Raw genomic sequence first — 27855 nt, forward strand, 5'->3', positions numbered from 1 at the left:
CTTTAGCTTAGAAACGGAGCCCTGCTGTTGTCATTTACAACAAAATGGCTGCTAAGGCGCAGATAACGGGAGTTCATTGAACGTTTTTAATAATAGTCATACTAATATTTTTACGCCAATATTGTATCTTAGGGAGAATATTCGTTGCAGATAATTGGATATTTCAAGAATTTTCTTATTTTTTTGTATTTGTGTTTCATAGCTAGGCTCTTTAAAACCTTTCTAATTTGCACTTTAACGTAGCTTGCTATTGGAATCAAGTTCTCGGTGTTAATATATAAAAAAAAAACTTTACATCTGCTTGTCGTTTTCGCTATATTATGTCGGTTTTTGGTTAGTTAACTAGCTGTGGAATCAGCTCGTTATACCACTAAATTGTCTGGGAATCATTGATTTTTTTTGTTGTTGGCTGCACTGTATATGGAAGCATTGCTCGTTTTTCCTGGCATCTCCAAACCTCCACACAGTGACCCTGGAAAGAAACTGAAGCAGTGACAGCGGCTGTTTGCTCAGCGATAGTACGAAAGGGACTACGGCTGAATTCCTCATCTGTCATTACTGGTAATACGCGCTCCTTCGCGACTGAAAGCCGCGACCGACACGCTGAATAAGGTAATGACCACGCATTTATTTGTCAAGCGTTTTGGTGACGATGGTTGATTAATTAATAATATGCATCCATAAACTCGATAACGACTTTAACAGCAGTCTTGGCGATTCAAATTGTCAGCAGAATTGCAATGGTAATTGTAACGTTTCATTTGTTTGCCAGCGTGCCTTGCAACCGTAAATAATGCAACTAGTTCAAGTAAGGCAAACGATTGCTACCGTCAGTTGTGTTACTAGATAGGGATAACTAACATACATTATTGTTGATTATTGTAGCATTTACGTTTTCAGTTCAATGGCAATTCATTCCATGCAGCATCCGAATTCTCTGATGTGTGATTTAGAAACAAAGTTGTCATGTGGTCTGATGCGGATGTCTAGTTACCTATTTTAACCTAGTCTGTCATTAGCAAAGGACGGTTATAATTGGATTATTAAGTCTTTATCGTGCATCGTCCAGATGTGATATTTGCATTAAAATAACTGATGTACGAATACAAACATATCTATTGATTAGAGGATTGGTCAAATTCTTTTACTAAGACCACTACGGCGCATAAAAGATTAATTTTGATGCATAACACACGAAAAGGCAAATGACGGACATTTCAGCGAGCATCGTATAATTACAATACGATTCGGTCATATATTTAGCTGGCCAAAAATACTGCTTGCTGACGCAGTGAAATTGTTTGGTGTCTGGCAGATTTTTCCAGTGACCTTCAGGGGAATCGTCACGAAAAAGCTACACATCTTGGAATTATACTTGCTAATTGTTCAGGACGTTTCATGCAGATGTTTAAATTTAAAGACTTTCCAAAATTATCTAGTTAATAAATTATTCAAAACAAAAGTCAGCTAATTCAAAATAAGCATAACGACAGTAGACGACGCGTCCCCTGTGTGGCCAATTAAACAATTTCTGGTTATGGGTTATCATGCTTGCATAAACTCTTTTAAACAAGTCCCCAGAGGGAATTTACTTTCATGAAAATGACATGTAATGAGCGGTTTATAAAGTGCGTGTTGTTATTTTTCCATATTTGTGGTAAATAACGGTTTGCGCACTTTTGTCTGAATCAAGCGGTGGCACATTTACCAAGTCCATACATGGAATGAAGTGTCGGTGTTAAAAGGCCTCTTGATTAGCAGACGCTTTAAATACGCTGACAGCAAATCTGCCATTATCGGGACCGTTTGCTCGTGACCCAGGCGGCACCCCGATTAATCGGATTACGTCACAGGTGAACCCCGCTATGACGCGAGATCTTTCGCTTTATGTCCCAACGAATGCGCAGTGATATCCGCCTGAAATAGGGTTCCTACTTTCCCTGTAGAACTGATTGTGTATTTGTACAATGCTGGTGAATAAAAATGCATTGAGTGGCGTTTTCAAATACTCATATTTACATACGTCAATCCAAGCATCTTCCGACATCTTATCCAGGTGTTTAAGACGCTACGAGCAATTTAGTAGTGCCAGTCAACTTAATAGTCTTGGACTGTAGAAAAACACACGCACATGTGAAGAACGTGCGAACTCCACAAACATCTATGTGTATATTTTAAATTTAAAAACTACGTATTTTGAACAGTGCCATCCTATCTATTAAAAGACAAAATATCTTTTTACGATGTGGTAAAATTGGCTGCAGTTTAGTTTGGGGGTTTTGGTATCTTTCCAGCAAGCTTATTTTGTTCACCATTGATTTTAACTTGTGGCTGGTGCTGCTGTTCTGTGCCCGTCATCACACTTAAGTGGCACAGTGACACAGGAGGACATGGCCGACAGTGTGTTCTGCTAATTAAACTTGAAGGCCGTTGTGCGCTGCAGCCACTGCTTCGACCACAGGGCTCCTAGATCTCGCTCATCTCTGTGCCATGGCTACTCGGCGAGGTAACTGACCTCTGCTGCTGTGTTCGTCAAGAACTTGACTCAAACTGACGGACAGGTGTGGATCCGCCGCCCACCCTCGCCGCCTGCCCTCACAGAGGGCTGACGGGCAGCCCTCCAAGCCAGTTCTAATTTTATTCTCGTGCATCTTTCTGCCTCGAATCAGGTCAACGTGCTCAGAGGGGCTGGACAGCTAACCTTGTGCCTCCAGAGGTGTTTTTTCCCCTCCTAAACCTACTTAGAGTTTATCAATTCTTTCGCTTTTGTACCCATCTGTAAAGTTGGTATGGATCTTCATGATTTTAGAACTTAAGTACTCTGAAATAAAGTTCTGAAGTTCTGTGGTGGGCGGAACTTCTGTGGGCAGCCAATCGCATCCTGGTTTAACCAATAATGCAACGGGTCAAACAGGAAGCGGGTCAAACCATTCATGGGAATGATGACACCTTCCCATCTACCACCACCATCTCCACTATGGGTATCACAGCCTCAACATCTCCTATCACTACGTTTTGGAAGCCATGTTGGCAAATGTGTTTGGCCTATATAAAATAAAAAAACAACTTTATTTCACCATTATACTATTATTGCTTTGCATATTTTTAGTATTTTTCTTTACCTAAGATTAAATTCTGCAAAGGGGTATAAGAGTCATAACATGTTCAGCTTATATTTTCATTTACAAATCATTTCTATAATTCCAGTCACTAGCTTTTTATCATGCAGCTCCTCTTCCCAGCAAATCAGTTGAGGCAGGTTTGGCCTGAGAGATTCAAAGAGCCACTTAATTAACTTCCACTTCCTGTTTGCCTCAGATCTCCAGGGCATCAGTGTACTGAAGCAGTCACGCTGGTTCCTGTGTTAAAATGGCCATACATTCGACGTCGTATAAGCACTGATCACCGTCTGTGCATGGTCTCTGAGGCACTCATTTGTTCTGATCCCACCCAATGTCCACGATTGGCTGACGTAATATGATGCTGTGAGGTTGGTCCGCAGCACTAATTATGTCATCACAGGCATGATTTGCACTTCATCGCACGTATCTTAACAGTGTAAATTAATATGTGTATTCACGCATTCATTATGTCAATAGTAAATGTCATGGCCGTGTAATGTTTGCTGTGGAATGTGTGTTTCCTTCGAGCCGCAGACTTCAAACGACGTCACCACCTCATTCGTCTACACCATGCCACATCCCTAGAGGGCGCAGGATGTTTTCGATGCTGCAGATTCACATAGAGAGGGCAAATAAGCGTATTGTGGCGAGTGCGTGAGTCACTTTAATAAAGGAGATGACAGCTCTTTTAAATGAAACTTGTCATCATTGGTTTAATACTAGCAGCAGTACAGATTGGCAAGCCAACAATTTACACAACACTCACGGTTACATGCAAACAGCCATGGCACATTCCATAGTTGTGACATGAGTTATTATTAAAAATGAACCAATACACATATTCATTTACAATTTTGGAAATTGTGCAGTGCAAAGCATTCTGATAGCTGCATAATTGGTCCTGCTGACCAGCCCCACGCCGTAACTTAAGAACAAACGAAAAAGTTTGCCTTGGGCAGTGAGCACAGCCGAAACAGTGATTTTGTTTGAAATGTATGGCCGCTTTTAGAGACGGAGTGTGCATGGAGAGGTGTGCCCCACCGCCGTGTGGAGACTGGCTCTCTCGGTCAGCGGTCTCAGCTGCTTCGCTGTTGTGTGTAGGTGTTGCTTCTACATGCCGCGTCTGGTCTCTGCTCCTCTGGCCGGAGACATAAACATCTACAAAAGTGGCCCCGATTCCCGGGCCCCTGGTCAGGCACTAAGGCCTCTTGCAGTCTCTCCTCAGCCTCAGTCTTTCTCTATGGCTTCATTTACCTCATTGTTGAAAACTTAGCAGCTCAAAATAGACAGTCCTCCAAGGGGACTGCATGCAGCTTCCTAACACTTTCATCTTGAAGATCTAAATAAAACGCTGCCGATCTCGTCACATCACCGCTCTCTCTGCTTTTCCTGTGATGGCTGCTGTTGGCACGGCTTTGGGAAGCTGAAGGTGACCTCTGCTCTCCATTCCCCCGCCTCCTAAGGTCTCCTAAGACCCCGTTTCTTTATGTCGCGGAGAATAGAGCTTCAGAAATCTTTCTTTATACCTTTTGAAGTCTCCTTATAGCATTCACGACAGACACACAGTCTGGAAGTGTGTGTGGGTCAGATGTACATTACATTGTGAGGACCAGATTTATTATGAACTGTGTGTGTTAAAGCAGTGTGACCTTCATTCAGACCACTCTAAAAACCGATTTATTTATTTTTTCCAGGCAAGAAAGGAATCCAAAAATACATGACGAGAACCATTTGATGGAAGAAAAGAAAAAGAAGAAACAAGACGAAAAGAAAAAGAAGGAAGCCACTCAGAAAAAGGTGCAGTAACCCATCCTCCCAACCCCCCGGTCCTGTCGTTAGCTAGCTGTCCTGATCTGGCCTGATCTCTCATGTGAGCGGTGTGATAGAAATCCGCCAAAGCGCATAGCGCCGTGGATTCAGGATCAGACGGGAACGTCATCACTGTCCGCCTGTTACTTTGAGAAGCATCAGAATTAATATTTTAAACCGTTTTTTATTATTATTATAATTTTAATGAAATTACCATTATGATTTCCAAAACGCTTCAACAAATGTTTTATCACAAATGTTTTCCTTTAATATCACTACATAATTATGGTTATAGAACGCCCTGGCGCTATCCTCGATCGCCAGAATAAGCGAAACCACCCTAAGTGTTGTCTGTCCATGGACGTTAATTTACCGTTAGTATGGAGAGCTTTTAAATATCTTTTGTCATTCTAGCTGATAAATACGCTCATTATTAAAGCCAAAAAGTCTGCCTGCTACTTTAGCATCTCCATTGAATTGAAGTATTTCAGAAAGATTTTAGGCTAAAATCTGGGTTTATTCTACATGGATTGACGGTGCCACTGTGTGTTTGTGCGCATTGGGCTTGTTAGGATGTTGTTATCGTAAATTATGAATAAAAATGAAAACTATATTTTCAAAAAATAAAAAAAATGTGTCGGACTTTAATCAGCATTAAATAGCACCAATTACCTTGTTTATCTTCTCTTTTAAATGATGTTGTGGCTGCTGAGCTGTCCCTTTCGACTAAAGTGCTTATCGCTTCCATGATTTACCAAAACGGTGGCTTGTGGCGTGCTTAGCTAACTGAATTTAATAAGCATAAGGATATGCCAAATTTATACAGATTATTAACTTTTTGATGTCATAATACGCATCTCATTATTATTTTAGCCGTACTGCTAATATGCTAATCGAATTGTGGCCGTAAGGTCCGTATAGTTCAGACAAGCCGGCTGAAAGCCCTGCAATAACATAGTTTGTTATTGACAAAATAAAAATAAATTAAACCATCTACTTGATTTTCTAGAGGAAAATTAATCTTTTGGATTTATCGATCAATTGGCAAAATAGTCAATAGATTAATCCATAGAAAAATAGTTGTTAATGGCAGCCATAATCGGTATGACATGCGTAGTTCCTGGCCATTTCTGGTTGCCGGTGAGCGATGTACAGTTTTACTGCATATTAAGATAAGTTTAACTGTGCAGTTGCTTTAATGCGTAAACACACAGGGACCATACTGCATGACAGCAGATGGATGCCAGGGTTTATCCAAAGAAATCATCAACAATGTGCTAAAATTAGTTTTTGAGGCATTGTATAGTGTTTTCTATGGCCTGTATGTCTCCATTATTTGGATGCAAGACCAAGCTCAGTGTCTGCTGTTTTAGTTTGATGTGTTAATTGGATTTGTGTCAGTGTGATAATTCAGTTACCCCTTAAGCAATACGTGGTTTTACCTGTTGTTTTTAGCTTATCGATTTCGGTTGTTTTTGTGGGGCAGCAAATACCGGCATCATTTTCTAGAATTTTTGTTAGAATTTAAATTTTAGTGTTTTCTGGGATGGTGGCCTGTATACATCACACATCATCACACTGAGATGCTCATCATCTGGAAGTAAACCTGGGCACTGAGCGTGTTCACATTTAGGCCTGCACCATCCTGGGGTAAAACGGGGCACTGAGCGTGTTCACACTGGGGCCCCCACCACCCTGGGGTAAAACGGGGCACTGAGCGTGTTCACACTGGGGCCCGTACCACCCTGGGGTAAAACGGGGCACTGAGCGTGTTCACACTGGGGCCCCCACCACCCTGGGGTAAAACGGGGCACTGAGCGTGTTCACACTGGGGCCCGCACCACCCTGGGGTAAAACGGGGCACTGAGCGTGTTCACACTGGGGCCCCCACCACCCTGGGGTAAAACGGGGCACTGAGCGTGTTCACACTGGGGCCCCCACCACCCTGGGGTAAAACGGGGCACTGAGCACACTCATATTTGAAGGTATTACTACTCGCCCCCATCCTTGATTCCCCTGTTCTCTGCTTCCCTTCCAGGCGGCAGACCCAAAGCACCGGGGTGAGTGCAGCCGCCTGCGCGACGGATCTTCACGTCATTAAATGCTTCAGGGGCATGAAGAAAATCCTAAATCTTCTGCATGTCTTCTGTGTGAAAAGGATCAATAGTGAAGAAAGTCCCTCAGATCTAAACCAGTCCTTGCAGTACGACAATTCTATTGGTTGATTTTATTGGCGCTGTTGGCCTAAGGCAGTCCAAGTGCATTCTGGGGTTATAGCCAGGGCTGGGTTAGTAGCACACTCGGCTGTTTTAAATCAGAGTCCTGTGACTTATTTAACCACCTGTAAAAAATTCCTGATGTCATGGTATTTCCACATTAAGTTCCCTGGCCGATGAAGTGTGTTTTGGGTTGGCAATGCACCAAATGGCTTCACCGCAGTGTGAGTGTCCATGCCAGAATTACCAGAGACCGCAAGCCAACATGGAGCTTGTGCAGAGTGTTCGTTTGGTTTCTAACCGGGTGGCAGAGGCCGGTGTCAAACGGGCATGCTGTGGTGACGATCTGTAAGTCGTCTTTTTTTTAATATCCGAGCCAACCTGGCAGACGTGCACAGTCTTCTTTTAGATGGGGGTTTGGGGTGCTGTAAGAACCCAAAGCTCTGGGGATAGGCTCTCCCTGCTCTGAAACAGGAAGGGGGGGGGGGTTTACGTGCATGAGGAGCATTAATCTCCTCCTAAAGCCCGTGGCGGATTCTCAGCGAGGCTGTCAGAGAGACAGATGGGCCTAGAGCTCACGCCTGGGGACGACAGGTAGCTATAAATCCCATTAGAGCAACTGCTGGAGGCCTGTCCGGGGATTTCTGTTTGAGGATAGGGGTGTTGATAGAGTGAGTGGGTGTGGCCAGTGGGTATGGCCAGTGGAATTGGCCAGTGGGCATGTTTAGTAGGTGTGGCCAGTGGGTGTGGCCAGTGGGCATGTTTAGTGGGTGTGGCCAGTGGGCATGTTTAGTGGGTGTGGTCAGGAGACTGTAGTTAGAATGACGTATGACACAGGCAGAAATGGCGTATAGTCTATCTGCCTTTCTGAGTGTTTTATTTCCTATAACATTTTAAATAACCGCAAAAACATAAATGCCCTTTTTTATAGTAAGCTCAGTTTTTATCTGCTCTATTGTAGGCTAAGAGGTCATTAAGAGCTGCACGGTGAGCGGGACAGCCCTTTAAAAATGGTGTTCGCGCCTTGCTTAGACTCAACATGAGAACAGAAGCCGGCATGTCACAGAGCTTCCTTTGTGAGTCACTGCAGAGCACAGAGACCCTCAGTGACTCGGGACATATCTGGGCCGCTGGCCCGGTTCCACTGCTGAGCTCGTCTGCGGTCACAACGCGCAACGCCGTCCGTTTTCGTAGATGCAGACGTGTCTTTCAGCAGGTCTTGGACCTGTCACTCTGATGTGACCTCTGTAAGCACGAGGCTGATAAACCACGTGATCCCTGACGTTACAGAGAGCAGGAGGAAAGGGAGGGGAAGCAGGGGGGCAAGAGTAAAGTAAGGGTGTTAAGGAGTGGTGGGGGGCTGTGCCCGGTGCATCGACGCCAGGCCACCAAAGTAGCCTGCAGCAATTACCCCCATCCATGTGACATCATGCACGCGCCCCTGGCCCCGTGAGTCACAGGGAGGCCGAAAGGCCCCAGTCAGGGGGAGCTCAGGGAGAGGTACGTGGGGCTTGTGAGAGGGCTGCGATTGTAAAGAGAGGGCGCCACCAGAGGGCGCCACCAGAGGGCGCCACCAGAGGGCGCCACCAGAGGGCACCGCATCCAGGAAACGTTACTCCAAAGCCAAGCCGTGGTCATTTGGTTTCAGGCACATCATGTCATTGTGGCCCTTCCTGTTGCATTTCATGCATCACAGTCTGATCTGAAGTCTCTAGATATGACATAAAGTCCATCAGTGGGAAAGAAATTGTGTATTGCTTCAGCGAGTAGAACCACCGGGAGATAGTTAGACATGTTCTGCTGCAGCCAACATGAGGATTTGGATGTGGCTGCAGATACTGACTGCGTGTTGCTCTCCTGCTACATTTACTGAATAATGCACCCGAGTCTATATTCAGAGTGTAGGAGGGCTGGGCAGATGGCTCTCCTGTGAGCTTCCAGAAAGATCTACGTCATGGAGGCTGAAATAAAGGTAGCTGATTATGAGAAAGACCTCGGTGTGTATGTTGATGCTTCCATGTCCCATTCTCGCCAGTGTGGGGAAGCAATTAAAAAGACCAATAGGATGTTGGGTTACATCTCTAGGTGTGTGGAGTTTAAGTCAAGGGAGGTGATGCTACTATTATACAATTCCTTGGTGAGACCCCACCTAGAATATTGTGTGCAGGTTTGGTCACCATACCTTAAAAAGGACATTGCTGCCTTGGAAATGGTGCAACGTAGGGCGGCGAGAATTATTCCTGGTCTTAGAGGAATGTGAGAATGTGATGATAGGTTAGCTGAGCTGAATCTGTTCAGCCTCGAGCAAAGGAGACTGAGGGGAGACATGATCCAGGTATATAAGATTCTAACAGGTCTGGATGCTGTTTAGCCAAATGGCTATTTCAATATTAGTTTAAATAGTAGAACTCGTGGCCATAAGTGAAAATTAGCGGGAGAACATTTTAAAATGAATTTGAGGAAGCACTTCTTTATACAGTGTGTAGTTGGAGTATGGAATAGTCTTCCTGCTAGTGTAGCGCAAGCTAAAACCCTGGGTTCCTTTAAATCAGAGCTAGATAAGATTTTAACAACTCTAAGCTATTAGTTAAGTTCTCCCCAAATGAGCTTGATAGGCGGAATGGCCTCCTCTCATTTGTAAATTTCTTATGTTCTTATTTCTTATGTTAAACTCAAACAGTTGTCGTTGTTCCAAATAGGAGTTCTGAAGCTTAAGCTCAGTTACTAAGTAAGCTCAGGTTAGCTGACTGAATTAGCGCAGGATTGCCGCCGACTGGCAGCCAGGGAGAAACACCAGAGGGAAGGCTGTCCCGGCTGGAACCAGGTCCGCTTCGGCGCTGGCAGTAACATTAAGGTGAGCAGATCATGCCCCATTTCCTGTGACCAGGGACACACCTTGAGAGGCGTGAGCTCTAGTCATTGTGAATTCCTCCGTCTTGTTCACCTGACAGGTGCCTGTTTTTTATGCTTCCTGCTGAAAGGAGGCCCTTGTGTCAGGTCCTTTTTTTTTTGGTGGGGGTGGTGGATTGTGGACAATCTGAGAGATGCTTCTTGGGGTTTTAAGGAATTTCAGAGGAAGTACTGGCAGAGAGGGAACCCGTGCTGTGGAGTAGGTTTGGGCACTGTATCGGTAATATGGTATTTTGGATATGATGTGGTATTTTGTATACTGCAATATTTTGAAATCTTTGTGACAAAATTAGCCATTTGGTGAACATTTATTGCGGGGTCCCACTCTACGAATTCTAGTGCGACGGAATCCTACACCCCCTCTCCGCTCATTAATCTTTAGCCACAATTTCAAAATACCCGACCAGCGTTGCTTTGGTTAATACCAGTCACACATACTGTTGTATAAAGTTGGAACAGCCGGCGTCCAGGGGATTCCTGTGAACCGCCCCTTAGCCGTGTCTGTGTCTCTGCAGCGCCCGAGTCGGCCAAGCCCCGGTGTGCCGCTGCACCCCCCGCCGAGCCAGCCCCCGCACCCCCCTCGGCGACCCCGGGCACCAGCAGCGGAGGCGATGGCAAGCGTCCCCCCCCAAGTGCCCCCCAGCAGCAGCTGCCGCCGACGCCGGCCTCCCGCCATCCACCGCGAGAGCTGCCGCCCCGCTTCCGCCAGCACGAGCACAAGCAGCTGCTAAGGAGGGGCCAGCCACTCCCAGCTGGGAGCCCACCCCCTGGGACCGCCTCCCATACCCTGTCCACCAATCAGCACACAGGTCACTCCGCATTCTTGCTTTTAACAGGCTTCATTGGTGGGTGATTGACATTGATTCCATGTGTTTCCGCACCGTCCCGTGAGCATAGGTTTCCTAAAGCGCCCATCATAACAAGTCTGTGGTCCAGGTCCCAGCGCTGGCTCTGCCCACCCACCGGTGACCACCAGCCAGACTCAACTAGATAGGGGGTCCGGAGGGGGAACAGGGTGTGCCATCTCAGGCCCAATGAAACAGAACCAGGACTTTGATCAGAGAAACTGGAGCCATTATACTTGAGGGGCTCTTAGCAGACATGGGGGTAAACAGTTATTCATCTTGGCACCCGGCGCATGAGACGGCATGTGGGGCGTTTAATGTCGGTCTGGCTCTCCGCAGCAACTTGACGGACTGTGTCAGTGTGGGTTTCATTGTAATGGTGGGGTTGTGGGCACAGACTGTGAGTATCTGTGAGTGTCTGCGTGCTTCTGTGAGTGTCTGCGTGCTTCTGTGAGTGTCTGCGTGCTTCTGTGAGTGTCTGCGTGCTTCTGTGAGTGTCTGCGTGCTTCTGTGAGTGTTTGTGATTGTCTCTGTGTGTCTGTGATTGTTTGCGAGTGTCTGCGTGCGTCTGTGAGTGTCTGCGTGCGTCTGTGAGTGTCTGCGTGCGTCTGTGAGTGTCTGCGTGCGTCTGTGAGTGTCTGCGTGTGCCCGTGAGTGTCTGCGTGTGCCCGTGAGTGTCTGCGAGTCTTGTGTGTTGCTGTGTATTTTATACAGCACTCACAACAGTGCTGCTGCAGTTATAAACAATGGGTGGGGAAATAGCTTAGGAGTCTAACAAGGGGTGGTGCCCTCAGATGGAGCCCCATGTACCTGTCCTGTGTTTCTGGGGCTGCGGGGGGGTGGCGTGGGGCTGTCCTGGCCCCATTCGCTTGCAGAGACGCTCCGCTGAGCCTGTCTGACTCAATGAGGCTGTGAAAGATTAAAGAAGCCAGATGCTGTTTGGTAACGATTCATGTCTCCTGCAGCGTGTTTTTCTGCTCTTCACAGACGCTGTGCAAGAGAGAGAGAAAAGGGGGGGGGGTGCAGGAGGGAGGGAGGGAGGGAGGAGAGACAGCAAGGCCTGGCTTTGCAAAATGGCGTCCTTTCGTAAACAGCGGGGGGGCTGAGCCACCTGCCCTCATTCCTCCTTGTTCTTGCTGAAAATGGGTTTTGTGTGTAGAGCAGGAATGGTACACACACCCCTGCTGCTGGCTCTGTGCCCCGCCAGTGGCTCAGTGGGAGCCCCGCGTTCCTTTAATACCACTGCTAAACGTATCAGCTGTAATTTAAAAGCCCCAAGTGGTCAGTTGGCCGAGGTCGATCTCTGGGCCATGAAGAAGCCCTCAATCTGATCTGGGCCGTTGCTGGGGCGGGTGCGGTGGGACGTGGCAGGACTATGCCGGGCTATGGAGCTGCCACCCTGAACTTAAATTATACCACGTGATTCACCGGTGAGGATTTGTCCATGTCACCCAGGCTTCCAGAAGCTGACCTGCCCTCCACATCTCTCTGTGCTGCAGAGTCGTCCCAGTATGAGGACCCCCGTGGCGGGGGCTCGCCCACCGGCAGCGCCAGCTGGGACAAGCTGATCGTGGACGACCGAGACGCTGAGGCGTGGCCCCGCGTCTCACGCACTGACGGCCACGCCCTTTCGAAGCAAGCCGCAGACGCCGATAGCGCTGCCAAGGGAGGCAGCAGTATGAACGGGGGCGCTGAGGGCTCCCCCCAAGCCTGTTACCCAGTCACCAGCACCGCCGGCCTGGAGGTCACTGGTAAAGCCTGGGACATTGGGCCTACCCATTGTCCAGCCGCCATTGGTGGAGATGGGAATCATGAGACCCCACCTACAGGAGGGAGGGGCCAACCCTGCTGGAGCTCTTCTGCCATGAACCTGAACCCGAGTGCCAACCCTTCTGCCTGGCCCGTGCTGGGTCAGGAGGGCACCGGCGGGTCACTAAGTGGAAACGCCCCGCCCCCTGGGCTCTGTGGCCCAGCGGGAGGGTCTATGGCACATATGGGCGGAGCCAACACACAGTTGGGTGGAGCCAGTTGTAATACTGCAGGAAATGGTGGCGTTGGTTCCTGGGGAGGAACAATGACACCCGATGGTCTGGAGAAGGCGCCCTCCCCCCCTGTGAACATGCCCATCGGAGGCAAACCACAGAACTGCAATGCCAACGGGCTGAACCGCGGTGGCTGGGGCCCGTCAAACCCCATTCGCACTGCTCCGGACTGGGAGGGCGGAACCACAGGCTCCACACCGGCCAATCAGGAGAGCAGCTCCTCCTGGGACCTGGGCACGACCAGCTGGGGCCGTGGGAGCGACAGGGGGGTGGCGACACCCGGCTGGGACCAGAGCTCCAGCAAGGCTAAAGGGCCAGAGTCAGCAGGGAGCCCCCAGCAGGAGCACCCTGGGTCCTGGAGCTGCGGAGCCAGGACGCCCTCCAGCGAGGGCAGCAGTGACAGCCATGAGGGCCCCCCCCGGCACAGGAAGAAGCCCTCCAGGAAGGAGGCGGACCCTCCGGTACCTGCCCAGGACCTAGATCCCCGGGTGCTATGCAACACAGGCTGGGGCCAGACACCAGTGAGGCAGCACACGGTGTGGGAGATGGAGGAGGATGGCCCGGAAGGCTCTGACCCCAAGCCCCCCACCAGGCGCGGAGCGGAGTCAGAGCAAAGGAGTGAAGTAGCTGGGCCTGGGGTCTCCACGGCTACGAGCTGGGGGGGTCCTGACCCACACCCCAGGCCCAGCCGGGTTGAGCCGCACACCGACAGAAAGGTACACGCAGGGCCGCCAGGATGGTCGGGCAGCTCAGCCGGAGCTGGAGAGGAAATGCCGGGCAACTGGCATAGCTATCAGGGGAAGGCCAAGCCGGTCCAGGGCTGGAGCGAGGGCCCCCAGGCCACACCCCCCCATGGTTGGGCCGGCAGAGGAGGGGCGGAGGACTGGGCTGAGCCCAAAGAGGGAAAGAGCGGTCCGGCAAAGCCGGCCTGGGAGGGTGAAGGAGACAGCTGGAAAGAGAGCTCCCTTGGCTGGGGGGCGGGCTCTCAGGAGGTGGGTGGAGCCTGGGGGGAACAGCTGCCACCACCCGAGCAGAGCTGGGGGGGCAAATCCCAGGAAGGGGGAGGCAGAGCAGGAAGCAGGGGGGGCCCGACCTCGACAAAGCCGGGCAGCTGGGCCGGGGGCGTAGGGGGCAGCAGAGCCGTGGCAGAGCGGGAACCGACTGCGGGGCAACCCACCGGCTGGGAGGAGCCCTCCTCCCCCTCCATCCGTCGCAAGATGGAGATCGACGACGGTACGTCAGCCTGGGGCGACCCCAACACCTACAGCAAGGCCATCAACCTGTGGGACAAAAACAAGCCTTCGGCCAGCCAGGAGCAGAGCTCTGCCCCCACCGGCAATGGCAGCCAATCCCATCATAGCGTTTCACGACACGGCCAGTTGCCCGCCCCCTGCCACAGCCGCCCCGCCCCCGTCAGTGGTCCAGCCAATCCAAGCAGGCCTCAGCAGCCAGGAGCGCCAGGCAGGCCCCCCATGGCAGCTGCAGGTGAGGGCAGTACATAGGCTCCCCCTATGTGTATGTGTTAGAATTATATTAGAGCCCAGTTCATTCTGGGATCTCAGATGTGTGTATTTTTCAAATGTATATGTGAGTTATAGGGGCAATGAGGCTGAAAAAGCAAGAAGAATTTCATTTGTAAAAGCCCCCCATGGAAACAGAGCACATTTACAGATTGTAATGTGTAATTTTAGGAAGCCATATATGTAGTTACTGGTTGCTATTATTGGAATAGTTTGGTGCCCCCTGCTGTAGGTTCTGAGTATTACATTTGATTGCACATTTTATGGATTTTATGAGCTTGGTTTAGTGTTTCTTGAGCCCCTGAAGCTACACTGTGTGCCCAGTTTGTTTGTGACCCCTGCTGAGGCATCCAACAAACAGGAGTGATTCTTACCTCATAGCCAGTGTTGGGCACAGTTAACCGAAAAGTTAGCTTCGGAAACCACTAATCCGCTAACTCCAAAGTTTAATTCGATAATGCTAAAACCGACAAACTACAAAAAAAGTTTAGCCGAAGCTATATTAATTTGCTAACCGCTAATTATTATCATATGAATTTAGCTTCAGTTTGGTTTTTGGCTCTGAAACTCTTAAAAACATACCTAGAGAGCTAAAATTTTAACCTGTTCAAAACTTAAGTCCCATTTGTTGAACTAGAGTGATTTCCAGGGGATATCTAGAACTTACTTGGTTGGCTTTTTTAGGATTCTGTAGAATCTCCTGAATAAATCTGTGTATGTTTGTCTACTTCATACGTCACTGTCAAAGATGAATTTCCATGTGATGTAAATTTGATGGACATTAAAGATGTATTCTATTCTATTCTATTCTATTCTAATCGGCTTGTGGTAACCTCTGTCCCGTAGCGTGGCCGGAGCAGCCGACCATGCCCCCCAAAACCGAATCCACATGGGGGCAGCCAACCTGCCCCTCCCTCACTGTGGACAATGGGACGTCAGCCTGGGGCAAACCCCCTGCTAGCTGTGGGGGCTGGGGATCGGAGGGCACCGAGGGTGCCGGGCCTTTCAGCAGAGGGGGGGTACCCCCAGGACCACCCAGCCGCAAGCCAGGTACTCACATACGCTCTGCTATGCGCAGCCAGAGCATATTTAAATCTTGACGCCATGTTTTCATTTAGATTAGTTAGACTCAACTTTTTATATTAAGTTGGATAGCTAGCACACTTATAAAATATTAATGCCCCCTAGTGGTCGTGATGAAGGTTGACTCAAGTGTCTTTTTTCCCCAGAGGATTTACTGTTTCTCTGCCCCTTCTCCTTCCCCCAAGCTCCAAAATCTATGCAAGAAGGCTGGGGGGGTCGCAGCACGGAAGAGCCGACCTCGGCTGGCGGCCCGTGGGAGGCCAAAGACATGGACGTGTGGAGTGGCACTGCCGCCAAGCAGGAGAGCAGCTCCTGGGGAAACCTGCCCAGAAAGGTGCCACAGAAGGTGAGTGAGGTGGGAGGGCTCTTACCAAAATCACTGTCATGCTATTGGTTTATGGACTGACTGGTTTCCTCCCATTGGCAGGGAAAAGTGGCAAATAAGCAGGATGACACCTGGATCATGAGTCACCTGATCAAACAGCTGACGGACATGGGCTTTCCGGTAAACGAGTCTTGCCTGCTCAACTGATGATGCCATCAGAACCGGCTGAGATGCCTGTTTATCTTGGATGTGTAATTGCCTGTGTAGTTGAGGTGTTACTGTTGCTATGGAATAAGCCATCGATTGATCTTGTCCTTTGTATTTTCAGAGGGACCCGGCAGAGGAGGCGCTCAAGAGCACTGGCATGAATCTGGACCAAGCAATGAGTGAGTGCCCCCTGCTGGCTACGGTCATGTAGTGCAGCTCTGATAAATGGATGGATTTCACCTGGTTTGCACACTTTTTCCTTTCTTCCCCCAGGTGTCCTACTGGAAAAGAAGACTGCCCTGGATAAGCGAGGCCTGGTGGGTGGATCCGATTACAGCAATGGGCCGGTTCCCAAGCCTGGACGGTCGGCACTGCTGCCCAAAGACCCCCCGCCAGACCGTCCTGCGTTCGGAGATAATGTACGTGTCATAGTCACCTGCCTGGCTTCTTTGCTCTGTGATTTACCACACAGTTACCGTACGTCACACTGTTCTGCGACCCATTAAGTCTGAATTTGCAGCTGAGTGGGCAGATTCATTACGTGAATTCGAAGCACTTAATGTAGATCATAAATTTTAAAATTATTGCTTAAATATACCACTTCTGCATATGGTCCATGTCTGTTCTCTAAAAATATAAAATGATGAGCAACTTTAACGTGTTTGCTAACCCCCCTTCAAACACACACACACACACACACACACACATACACACACACAAATGCAGGGTGGCGTATTTGGCAGCAGTGCAGCATTAGCTCGCTCCGCGCATCCGCAGCATCAAGCTCCACCTCCTCTGTCACTGGCCACGCCCCTCAGCTCCTCCCAGACTGGTCACCGTGCTCAAGTGCCTCAGCTTCTCTCCCCTCAGGTCAGCCTCGAATACCTCCAGGGTGGACACACACACACACACACACACACACACACACACAGACACACGTTTGAATTCATATCTGACAACCTAAACCCCTACCCAGCCCTAACCTTAATCATAAGTAACCAAATAAAATACTACACTTTTGCCATTTTCAGGTTTTTGATTGTAGTCACAGACTTTTATAAAATTGGGTTTCTCCGCAACATTAAAATATCAGTTTCTTAATTACATTGTCGGGACATGCAAACCTCACAATGTAATATATACATGATGTACACACACACAGAACAAACTCAAACACAGGTGATAATCAGCAAGCAAGCACAATGTCTAGAGAGAGCAGCACGACATTACCGTCTTTGCAAAGTCACCCCCACCAAGAGAGCAACGTGCGAGACGCATTTCTGGGTACAGATGCTGGTTTGACAGCTTTGCTAAAGTGTTAACCTCAGGACTTTCGGCAGAACCGTTGTCTGTATACCAGTGATTGTTTGTTTTTTCTGCAATGACATTGAAGACATTTGACTTTGTGATGTATCAAGGTTGCTGGCTACAAAGTGCATGATGCGTCTCTGGGCCCACATCTCCGCAGGTCCAAGCGCAGCTCCTGCAGTTAGCGGCCAAGAGTGTCGGTCTGAACCCCGGGCTATTGGGCTCCCCAGCCAACCCCCAGCACACGAGCCTTCTGAACCAGTTATACCAGCTACAGTTGGTGAGTCACCAGTCAAGGCTGCAGATGAGGGCTGATGGGTTCTCGGTGCGAGGGGAGGTTATTAGTCACCCTATTATCAGGGAAACATTTGTCCACATTGGTTACAGATGTAGTACACAGGGCTCCAGACTAACCTTTTGTACTGGTTGCACTGCTGAGCCTAACATTTTCATTTAGGTGCACCCAAATTTTTCACAGTGTCTTTAGTGCCACAGAAATACATTTTAAAGATTACCTATTCGTCACTAGCTGTACACTTTGATAGTTATGTAAATGATTGTAAAGAGGAATAAAGTAGGTAAATGTTAGCCGTTATTTGAATCTCAGCACAAACAGAATTTCAAAAACTCGCATGACTCATAAGTGCTTGCAGCTCCCAGATACAGAAAAAGCTTCGCTTTGCCGCTGCCTGGCACTGACACGCTGCTCTGGTGGTCACACACTTGTCATGACACAGGATGTGTTTCTTATACCAGTGTTTCTGAAACTGCACACTAAGAAAAGTTTTTAATAAGGTGTGTCTAGTATAATTAGGCTGAGGTCTGCAATTAAATGCATATAATGGTAAAGCAAAATCCCCTAATGTTGTTTTTTCAAGGTAATAATTATTATCCTGGAGGTTAAGTAAACATGTTGCTATCAAACTGAATATACGGTTATAATAAATACAACATATTGCTATTGAGTTAAATATACATTAATAATCTGACCATGTCAATTATACTATCAAGAGAAATGTAAATGATTTCTTAATTAATAAAAATACACTTTTTTAAAACGTGCGTAGTTTCAGAAACACTGGTCTAAAGTGGCGAAGACCCACCCCTTCTCGGCCTCTGATTGGCTCTGACCCTGAAAAAAAAGAGAGAGCACCAGTGCAACCAATGAAAAAAATTATTCGCACTCGACAGAGTTTTGGTCACATGTGTGACCAAATTGGTGTTACTCTGGATCCGTGGTAGATATTTGGTAAAAATGCGAAAAACAGAAAATCACGGGGTATTCATGTAGGGGCTACAGAATGCAGATCCCTAGAAGTAGTGATGGCCAAATGAAACCTCATGAACCATTTGCTATATTTTCCGAGCCAACTTGACATGGTGCTCTTGGTTCGCTTTCCGGCATGCTTTGTGCCCTTTTTTTGAACAGAGACCACCATCTAGTGGTGTCAGAAAATACAGCAAATGGCTCATGATGCTTAATTTGGCCACCACTACCTAGTAGCCCAATTCCTGTACCACATAGTTACCATGTATCCTTTAAGGGGGGGATGATAATTTTTCTGTGGAGAGCACACTTTAAAAAAAATTCAAACAGTATGAAGGAGATTAGATGAAGCTGTCAGATGCATATATGCACAGCTGCTTACCTGCGTGTGACTCCTGCAGACTTACCAGCGTCTGCAGATCCAGCAGCAAATGCTGCAAACCCACCGCACTGCGTCCGGCCCGACCAGGCAGCAGGAGCAACAGGTGAGCTGCTTCGCCTGCGCCACTCCCACATACCACGTTCTCACACCATATACCACGTTCTCACACCATATACCACGTTCTCACACCATATACCACGTTCTCACACCATATACCACGTTCTCATACCACGTTCTCACACCACACCCTTCATGCCCCTCCCTTCTCACCATGCCCCTCCCCTCTCACCATGCCCCTCCCCTCTCACCATGCCCCTCCCCTCTCACCATGCCCCTCCCCTCTCACCATGCCCCTCCCCTCTCGCCATGCCCCTCCCTTCTCACCATGCCCCTCCCCTCTCACCATGCCCCTCCCCTCTCACCATGCCCCTCCCCTCTCACCATGCCCCTCCCCTCTCACCATGCCCCTCCCCTCTCACCATGCCCCTCCCCTCTCACCATGCCCCTCCCCTCTCACCATGCCCCTCCCCTCTCACCATGCCCCTCCCCTCTCACCATGCCCCTCCCCTCTCGCCATGCCCCTCCCCTCACACTCCGCACCTCTTCCCCAGGTTGCACGTACAATCAGCAGCATGCAGCAGCAGATCCAGCAGCAGCAGCGGCAGCTGGCCCAGGCCCTGCTGAAGAAGCAGCAGACGTCGACTCCCTCCCACCCCGGTGCCCCCAAATCAGCCCTGGACGGCTTTGCAGGCCACCACCCGGCTCCGGGCCTCGCCGACATGCAGACCAAAGAGCCGCAGTCCGCTCCCAGCTCCTACGCCCCCTACTCTCTTGGTGAGCCTCTCGCTTATTCTTACCACCAATAAGAGAGAGGAAAGATAGGAAGTCCTGTACACCTCTAGGATGGGAGCCGTGATAGGCTGGGAAAAATACTTTCATGTAAGTCACCATGATTGTTACTGGTTTGCTTGCCCCCCAGCTGCTGCCCTTAGGAGCCCATGAACAGGCCCACAATCACACACTCATGGGCACCCCATAATGTTGGGCCCCTGAAAGTCTTCCCCATTCTCCTCCCTTATGGGTGGCAGTGCCCATAAAACACCCCTGATAGGCAAATTCTGTGTTTCCTTCAGCTGGACTGAACCTGAACATGAATGTCACCGGCATGGAGGCGGACAGCCTGTGCGTGAAGGACCCCTCCCAGCCACAGTCTCGCCTGTCCCAGTGGACGCACCCCAGTCCTCGGGAAGGTGTCTCGGAGCCAGGCTTCAGTAAATACGGTATGAGAGTCCAAAGACGCAGACATGTAGCACACGCCTACATACGCACATAAAACCACTGTTACGAATAACCAATGTTTCTGCAGGCTCTATGTCCAAGCTGCCCCCCCCCCAGGGGAAGGCCTCAATGGACAGCTCTTTCAGCTACAACCTGCACTCCAGCGCTGAGTCGCCCACCAGCTCCCTGGTGACCTCTGAGGGCTGGGCTCAGGTCAAGGGCACCGGCGACAAGATCTCCAATGGGACCAGTGTGAACTGGCCACCAGGTGGGCAGTGCCATCATGTGAGCGCATGTGCTGGGTGTGGGTGTGGATGTGGGTGTGGATGTGGGCGTGGATGTGAGCGTGAATGTGGATGTGGGTTTGAGTGTGGATGTGAGTGTGGGTTTGGGTGTGGATGTGAGTGTGGGTGGGTGTGGATGTGGGTGGGTGTGGACGTCGTGAGTGTGGATGTGAGTGTGGGTGTGGATGTGAGTGTGGATGTGAGTGTGGGTGTGGATGTGGGTTTGGGTGTGGATGTGTGTTTGGGTGTGGGTGTGGATGTGAGTGTGGGTGGGTGTGGGTGTGGGTGGGTGTGGATGTGGGTGGGTGTGGATGTTGGTGTGGGTGGGGGTGTGGATGTTGGTGTGGGTGGGTGTGTGGGTGTGGGTGGATGTGGGTGTGGATGTGAGTGTGGGTGGGTGTGGATGTGAGTGTAGGTGGATGTGGGTTTGGATGTGGGTGTGGGTGGGTGTGGGCGTGGATGTGTGTTGCCGTGCTACAGTCCCATCTCCTATGAAATCCCATCCCCCCAGAGTTTTGCCCCGGGGTGCCCTGGAAAGGGCTGCAAAGCGTGGACCCCGAGACAGACCCAGATGCCACCCCGGGGAGCGTCGCCATGGCGCCCACCGTCAATACCAGCATCCACGATGTTAATCGATACCTGCTGAGGGATGCAAGCGCGGGTGAGGGGGTCCGGACCCAGGGTGGGGGGGTCCCATCACTAAACACTGTCATTATGTGTTACTCTGCATCAGGGTTACTATTATGAAACTAGAGCTAGAAGCGTTTTCATAAACTTAAAATAAAATAAAATACAAAAATGAAACGAAAACTACAATTAAATTAAAACTACTCATATTGCTTCTGAAACTGATAAAAACAAATGTCAAATACAGTCAAATACTGATCTTTTTATGCTTAATGAACATTAGTAATACTTGCAACATGTTTCATGCAGCATTCTATAAAACTCAAACACATAAAACTGCTCTACAACTTTCAGTCAATCCCTAGAAGTAAAATTACTCAAACTTAAACTGAATTATGTATGAACTAAATAAAAATGTATCTTTAAAACAAACAGTAATGGAAACTAATGAAGCCACACGGAAACCTAGTTAATTCAAAGGCAGATTGAAATATATAAAGAGAAACTGAGTTTTGACTTCCTTCACCCCCCCCTCCTTTTTCAGTAGACCTGCAGGTGCTTTCATGTCTCCTAGATAAACCCCCTTAATCTGCCGCTCCTCCCCCCCTCCGCCAGGGAAAATGTCAGACAAGCCCAGCTGGTCCACTGCGCCACCCAAGGCCTCACTGTCCCATGAGCTGTGGAAGGGGCTGCAGGGGCCCAGGAACACGACTGCCCCCCCGCGCCCCCCTCCAGGCCTGGCTAATGCCAAGCCCTCCTCTGCATGGGGGGGAAGCGGTCTGGGCCTGCCGGTGGGATGGAGCACCACCTCCTACTCAGGTACTCCCCCAAGAGGACATCTCCCACTAAGCAGCCGTGATGATTTTCATTTATTATTTTTTTTGCTTAACTGTGAGGGGGTTTAAACCAGCAACCCGTAACTTACAGCTAGTTAAGGAGAATCATGTGTTCTAGAGAAATGCGTCAGGTGAAATCCTTAATCAGGTTAAGTTGTATGAGTATGTGAGTACAGTGTAGAGTTTGCAGTGTGCAGTTTTAATGTACACGTTCTTATATCCACTAAACAGCCCGTAGTGTATGGTTGAGAAGTCCTGACTCCGTCTTAGTTATGTGTTAACTAGTGTTAACTAACCCCTTTGGGAAGTCCAGCACAAGTGCATCCCTAAGTGCAATAAATGCACTGACACTGCAGTGTAGTATTAATGCAGCACATACACATAGAGTGCTGTAATGTGACTCTGTGGTGTGTTCGGGCTGACATGGCTGCTGGGCACACCTGTGTTTACTCAGCACCTCCAGGGTAGCCTGGCTGGGGGGGGGGGGGGGCGTGTCTTGTAGGTGTGGTCAAATGGGTGCCTGACGAGATTGATTTGAAACACCTGTGGCTTACCAGATCTGGGTGGGGTCCTGTCGGCAAGGGAGGAGGCTGTTGGCAAGCATGGCAGTGGGTGGGGGGGTGTCGGCAAGCACAGTGAGTGGGGGGGCCTGTTAGCGAGCATGGCCAGTGGGGGGAGATCAGCGAGCGTGGCGGGTGGAGGGTGGGATGGCATTAGTGAGCGTGGCAGGCCACTCTGAGCAGACCTGTGTTCCCTCCCCCAGCAGGTAGCAGTTGGGGTTCAGACAGCTCGTCCAGGACAAGCAGCTGGCTGGTGCTGAGGAACCTGACCCCCCAGGTATGCTACCCCCCTCCTTTTCCGGTGAGGCGGATAATAGGATGGCAGCTCAGCGAGTGCTCGGTCTCACTGTCTCTCACCCCGGTGGGTTGTCTCCCGTCTGCACGGCAGATCGACGGCTCGACCCTGCGCACGCTCTGCCTGCAGCACGGGCCTCTGCTGACCTTCCACCTGAGCCTGAGTCAGGGCAGCGCCGTCGTGCGCTACAGCTCTTCCGAGGAGGCTGCCAAGGCCCAGAAGTCCCTGCACATGTAGGCTCACCCACCACCCATCTTCCTGTTCTGCTATTGGCCCAGTGATAGTGTTATATTTGAAACTTTCAGAGAGGATGTTAACAGGGTACTTCCTGAAGCTTACATTAAAAGCCCAGGCTTCAGTTGTTCCTGCTCAAAGCACTTCAGCATAAAACACTGCATATTAATGTTTTTTTGTGTGGTTTATCTAATTGTATGTGTAAGTTTTACCCATTTTCACACAGCTGTTCAATTAAATGAATTCTCTCGTCTTTGTCTGCTAATGCAGGTGTGTTCTGGGGAACACCACCATCCTGGCCGAATTTGCCGGTGAGGAGGAGGTGAATCGCTTCTTTGCACAAGGCCGTTCGCTCACACCACCAGCGTCCAATCAGGGGCGGCTAGGGCTGGCGGGGGCGGGGCCATCGCACGCCACAGGCCAATGGAGTGATGGCCGGGTCGAAGCTTCTGACAGCGGAAGTGGCGGATCTGGCACAGACCTTCTGTGGGGAGGAGCCCCCTCCCAGTATTCTAGCCTATGGGGAAGCCCCAGGCGAGAGGATGGCGGGCTCATCGGCAGCCCTGCTCCAATCAGTACGCTGCTTCCTGGGGACCTGCTGAGTGGAGAGTCCTTGTAGGAGTCTGTATGGGCAGCAGACAAATCAGATCAAAGTCAGCCTCAGCGGAAGATGGTCGGCTATTAGCAGGATCACCGGGCCTCTTCTGATTGGTTGCCACCCTCCTCTGATTGATGAGCAGTATCCGTCTGATTGGTCAGCAGTCTGTTGCACAGCCGGCCATTCCTTCCATAACGTCATCAGAGGATGTGATGTGACCTCGCTGAGGCCTGTAATTTTCCTCTTGGCTTTCCTTGATCAGCCTGACCTTTGGTAGTTAATGGTCATTTATTTGTTTTTTTTTTCTTTTGAAGAACTGATCTGAACTGCTGTTAAAAACCAACCTTTGACCTCCTTCCCCCACACAGCAGGAAACAGTAGAAATTGTTCCAAAACACTCAAAAAGCCTGTTCTACTGTTTATTTCTGTGCCGCAGTATTGGCCTTAAATGATCTCACGCTTTTGGTCTTTCATACGATTTTATACTGACTTGAGACTTGAGTGACTCTTGGAGAAATCGCACAGTTTCGTCTGAGGCAGCAATCATTGTATGGAACCCAAAGGACAACAACGCCCCCCGCAGGCCCGGAGGTCTTTGTGTCCATGACTCTCGAGGACTGACACCGGCGTCTGTTTTGAATGTTTATTCAATTTGCATATGTCGCTCCCATAAGGATATTCTCCGGATGCCGTCGGTTTGGCTGAGGGTCCGTTGACGTTAATCACTGCCTTGCCGATCTGTAAAAAAAAATAATAATTAACTCCCATGCCAGTGCCAGCACCCTGCTGTAGGACACACTGCTGTTGGCCGTTACTTTCTCATCAGCTCACATGCTGCCATATTCCTCAAGAAATGTCACCTTCAGTTCATGTGCAATATATTCCAGAGTCTTCACCAATGTCCTCGAAGGAAGATCCGAAGATTCGTGTTAATACAGACTCCGCAGGCTTCTCCACGAGCCCGCAACGCCTTCGGCCATTTCTGGTTTTCGATAAATACGAGGTAATCGTTACCCCTGTAATTACATCATAGCACTTACCGCGGAGCATAGTCCTGATGGGCAGAGGAGGTTCCCTTGACGTGCTTTTCGGCATTCTGCCTCCCAGTCTCGCTCGCTTTTCCAGAAGCAGATAGAAGGCGCTAGTGGAGGACTTGGATGTACGTGACAGAGAGTCACGGTGAAATGTGACAGTCATGGTCGACTTGGTTTTCCAGTGTTTTTGGTCACTGGATTTCTTACACCCTACGCCCCCCTCCCCCGAAGCTGGTTTAATTTGTTCCGGCTCTGTCCTGTTTTAGAGACTTTTAAAGAGGAGAGTCCAGCATGTCACTGTCTCTATGCCAGTGTTTCTCCAGGGACCCCCGTACAGTCCATGTTTTTGCTGTCTGGCAAGGAAGCTGGGAGGGAGCAAAAACGTGAACCGGCCGGAGGTAGAGAAATGCTGCTCTATGCAATGGTTAAGATGTGTACAACGAGCACTTGTCTGACCCCTGTAGAAGGTCAGCCCCGCCTCGGACGGGACCACAAGCCAAACTCTCATCAGCGTGCGCCCCCACCTCAGGAGCGATGCCGCTCCTGGGGAAACGCACCCCCACATCGCCCACTCCGTCTCGTTGGCAGGGCAGTGCCAATAACGAACTTTATCTCTCGAAGAGCAGTGACACTGGTTTCCTGTTTTTGATGTTTTTCCCTATGACTCCCCTCGTGTGGTTAAGCAGGGTTTCAGAAGTGCATGACCGTTTCACTGAACATCTCGATGGCTTGCACACTTACTGGTGACCGGAGAAAGAATCCCAGCCATTGCTACCTCACTTGTGTGTTTCCTTCTGTGACTTTGGATTTGCTGATCAAAAGTGGTGAAGGCAGTTAGTGACTGTCCTTGATCTTCTCTGTAAAGTATGTCATACCCGTAACGCCCCACCCATCACAGAACATTTGTAGGGCTCCAGGAAATGTAGTAGGGGGTTGTCTTGGGTGGGGGATCCTTAGGGGATGATATCAACACAGCACTGACTCTTTTCACAAAGCGAGGTTCAGAGCTTGGGTCTCATGCGACACAAACGCCGAAATCACTGTTGCTCTTCTCAAACGTTTGTTTTGCAGAACCATCTCCCCAGGTTGCCCCCCTCCTGCCCCCGGGTTGGGCACGGGCCTCAAAAATGTTTTTTCCCATTACGCGCATATTAAAAAAAAAACACATATCAACAGAAAAACTGATAAAAAAACATACTTGAATCTAACAAAGCAACATTACTGTAATGTGAAGTTTTTCTAACAGTTTTTTCTCTCATTCATAATCTTCCAGGTTTTTATAAAAAAAATTAAAAAAAAAATACAATAATAGACTAAAAAAATCTTTGGGGAAAAAATGCTAAATGACACCGACGTCACGTGAGTGTTCGCACATTTTTGTGTGTGCTTGTGCGAGACGTAAGAATTGACTGTGGCTGTCACGCTGTGTTCGTGTGACGGACCTTACCGGCGACCCTTCAGCCCGGCTCCGCACTCAATCTGTGCTTCCCCTCAATCGACTCCCCGTCCAAAACGAGACACGGCACTCAAGGTGTGGGGGTGGGGGTTTTGGCGGCGATCTTTGCTTGTCTCTGTTTACTCAAGGACAGTGACGTTCTCGCAGAATCTGCCAGATGTTTTACCTTCTACCTTGCTGTGACTTTCCTGGCAGAATGATTCCAGAAAAGGTCGCGCTTCTCATGAATGCATTTTACAAAAAGAAAACACAAAAGATCAATTAAAATGAAATGGGACTTTGGTGAAAAGTGGCAATAGATTAGATGGACTATAGCTCTATATCTATAGCTATAGATCTATAGCTATAGCTCTATATCTATAGCTATAGATCTCCATATCTGAGGACACGTGACAAGAAGACGGCGGGAGCCGGGCTTGTAATGAAACTCCATTCAGTGGTGCCTACCTTAGTGTTTTGTTTGTTTGCTCAACATATCTTTGCAAAGGCCACCTGTTGTTTACAAACGTTTGGTATTTCTAACATTTAAGGAAAGAGATTTTATGATGGGAACGGTTGAAAAATAAGTTCTCTTCCATCAAATAAAAACACTATACAAGAAGGTTATTGTGCTATTTTCAGAACTCTGGGAATGATTCATGTCGTATGTCAGTGTTACTGTTAATCATCTTTATTTAATAGCCTTTCTGAGCTGTACATTTATTTTTTTTTGGGTGGGGGGGGGGTTAAAATTCCGCATTGCTTGCACAGAGGAAAAACGTGGACGTCTCAGGAAAAGGTTCCAGAGTACAAAACTCCACGGCGTTAATTTTTTTAATTTAAAAAAGATCAAAATTTAAAAAAGAAGGTAAAGAAACTGAATAAAATAATTCTAAATTGAGTTATGTTTACCAAATATTGGATTTAAAAAGTGACGTGACTGCTTTTGTATAAAATCTATGTAATAAAACTGCTTTACATTTTTAAATCACTAGTTGGCGAAAACTCGGTGGCTGTACATTTTAAATTCATTATGAGGTACTTCCTGTCAAACCAGGAGTTTGTGCATTAATATTTCTCGCCTTTGTCATCCTTCCTCGTTTGGCAGGTATTCAATGACAAAGAATTGTCTTTTTGGGATGCACTTCAAAAAAAGAAAGGTGATTTGTCACATTAAACAGCTCGCGATCTATGCACAGCGGTTAGGAGTCGAGGGGCGGGGCCATTCTAGAGGCTAACGGCCTGTTATTCCCGCTCTCCACTCCGTTGTAGTTTCTCTCGTTGGCCTCTATGTTAGGTTACCATGGTTACCATGCTGTATATTCCAAAACCAATGAGTCTCCGTCTACATGGTGCCGAGGTTGTTTGTTTTATCACGTGATCAAAGTGTCATATCTCTGCTTTCTGTGGGAAACGGGGAGGGTCGCCTTTTTATTTTTACTTTGACTGTATCAAAATAGTGTTTCTCTTCATATTACCTACAACGGTGTGGTTCATGTCAACATGCAGCAAAGAGATTAATGAACTGTGGAACTTCTCTCAAACGATTAATAAATTAGCTGTTTTTTTGTTTTTGTTTCCCCAGTTCATTTTTGTCGACGCCCACATTTTGGTTTTTCCGCCAGTTTCACCTTTGAC

At 48.8% G+C, this 27855-nt stretch overlaps 1 protein-coding gene across 2 annotated transcripts; it reads left to right on the top strand.

The window, feature by feature from the left end:
- LOC125718070 (trinucleotide repeat-containing gene 6C protein-like) lies at positions 1 to 27788 on the top strand. 2 transcript variants are annotated; one of them, XM_048991578.1, is made up of 21 exons: positions 1 to 612; positions 4817 to 4919; positions 6970 to 6991; positions 10573 to 10866; positions 12402 to 14429; positions 15311 to 15514; positions 15733 to 15893; positions 15975 to 16052; positions 16201 to 16258; positions 16353 to 16498; positions 16806 to 16949; positions 17548 to 17667; positions 19056 to 19139; positions 19648 to 19870; positions 20170 to 20316; positions 20403 to 20582; positions 21110 to 21259; positions 21841 to 22044; positions 22825 to 22898; positions 23010 to 23149; positions 23421 to 27788. In XM_048991578.1, exons 2-21 carry the CDS (start codon positions 4857 to 4859, stop codon positions 23767 to 23769), a joined length of 4869 nt encoding a protein of 1622 aa, XP_048847535.1. In that variant the 5' UTR covers positions 1 to 612; positions 4817 to 4856; the 3' UTR covers positions 23770 to 27788. The 2 variants fall into 2 exon arrangements, with proteins under 2 accessions (XP_048847535.1, XP_048847536.1); XM_048991579.1 differs by having other exon boundaries at positions 22828 to 22898.
- The last annotated feature ends 67 nt before the right edge of the window (positions 27789 to 27855 follow it).

This window comes from Brienomyrus brachyistius, chromosome 22 (genome assembly GCF_023856365.1).
Source record: "Brienomyrus brachyistius isolate T26 chromosome 22, BBRACH_0.4, whole genome shotgun sequence".
Taxonomy (NCBI): domain Eukaryota; kingdom Metazoa; phylum Chordata; class Actinopteri; order Osteoglossiformes; family Mormyridae; genus Brienomyrus; species Brienomyrus brachyistius.

Excerpts from the sequence above, each read along its gene's own strand:
- LOC125718070 (XM_048991578.1), top strand. The coding sequence starts at position 4,857 with ATGGAAGAAAAGAAAAAGAAGAAACAAGACGAAAAGAAAAAGAAGGAA. Across the intron at positions 15,515-15,732 it reads ACCACCCAGCCGCAAGCCAG|CTCCAAAATCTATGCAAGAA; the intron begins GTACTCACATAC and ends CCTTCCCCCAAG. Across the intron at positions 23,150-23,420 it reads GCCCAGAAGTCCCTGCACAT|GTGTGTTCTGGGGAACACCA; the intron begins GTAGGCTCACCC and ends CTGCTAATGCAG.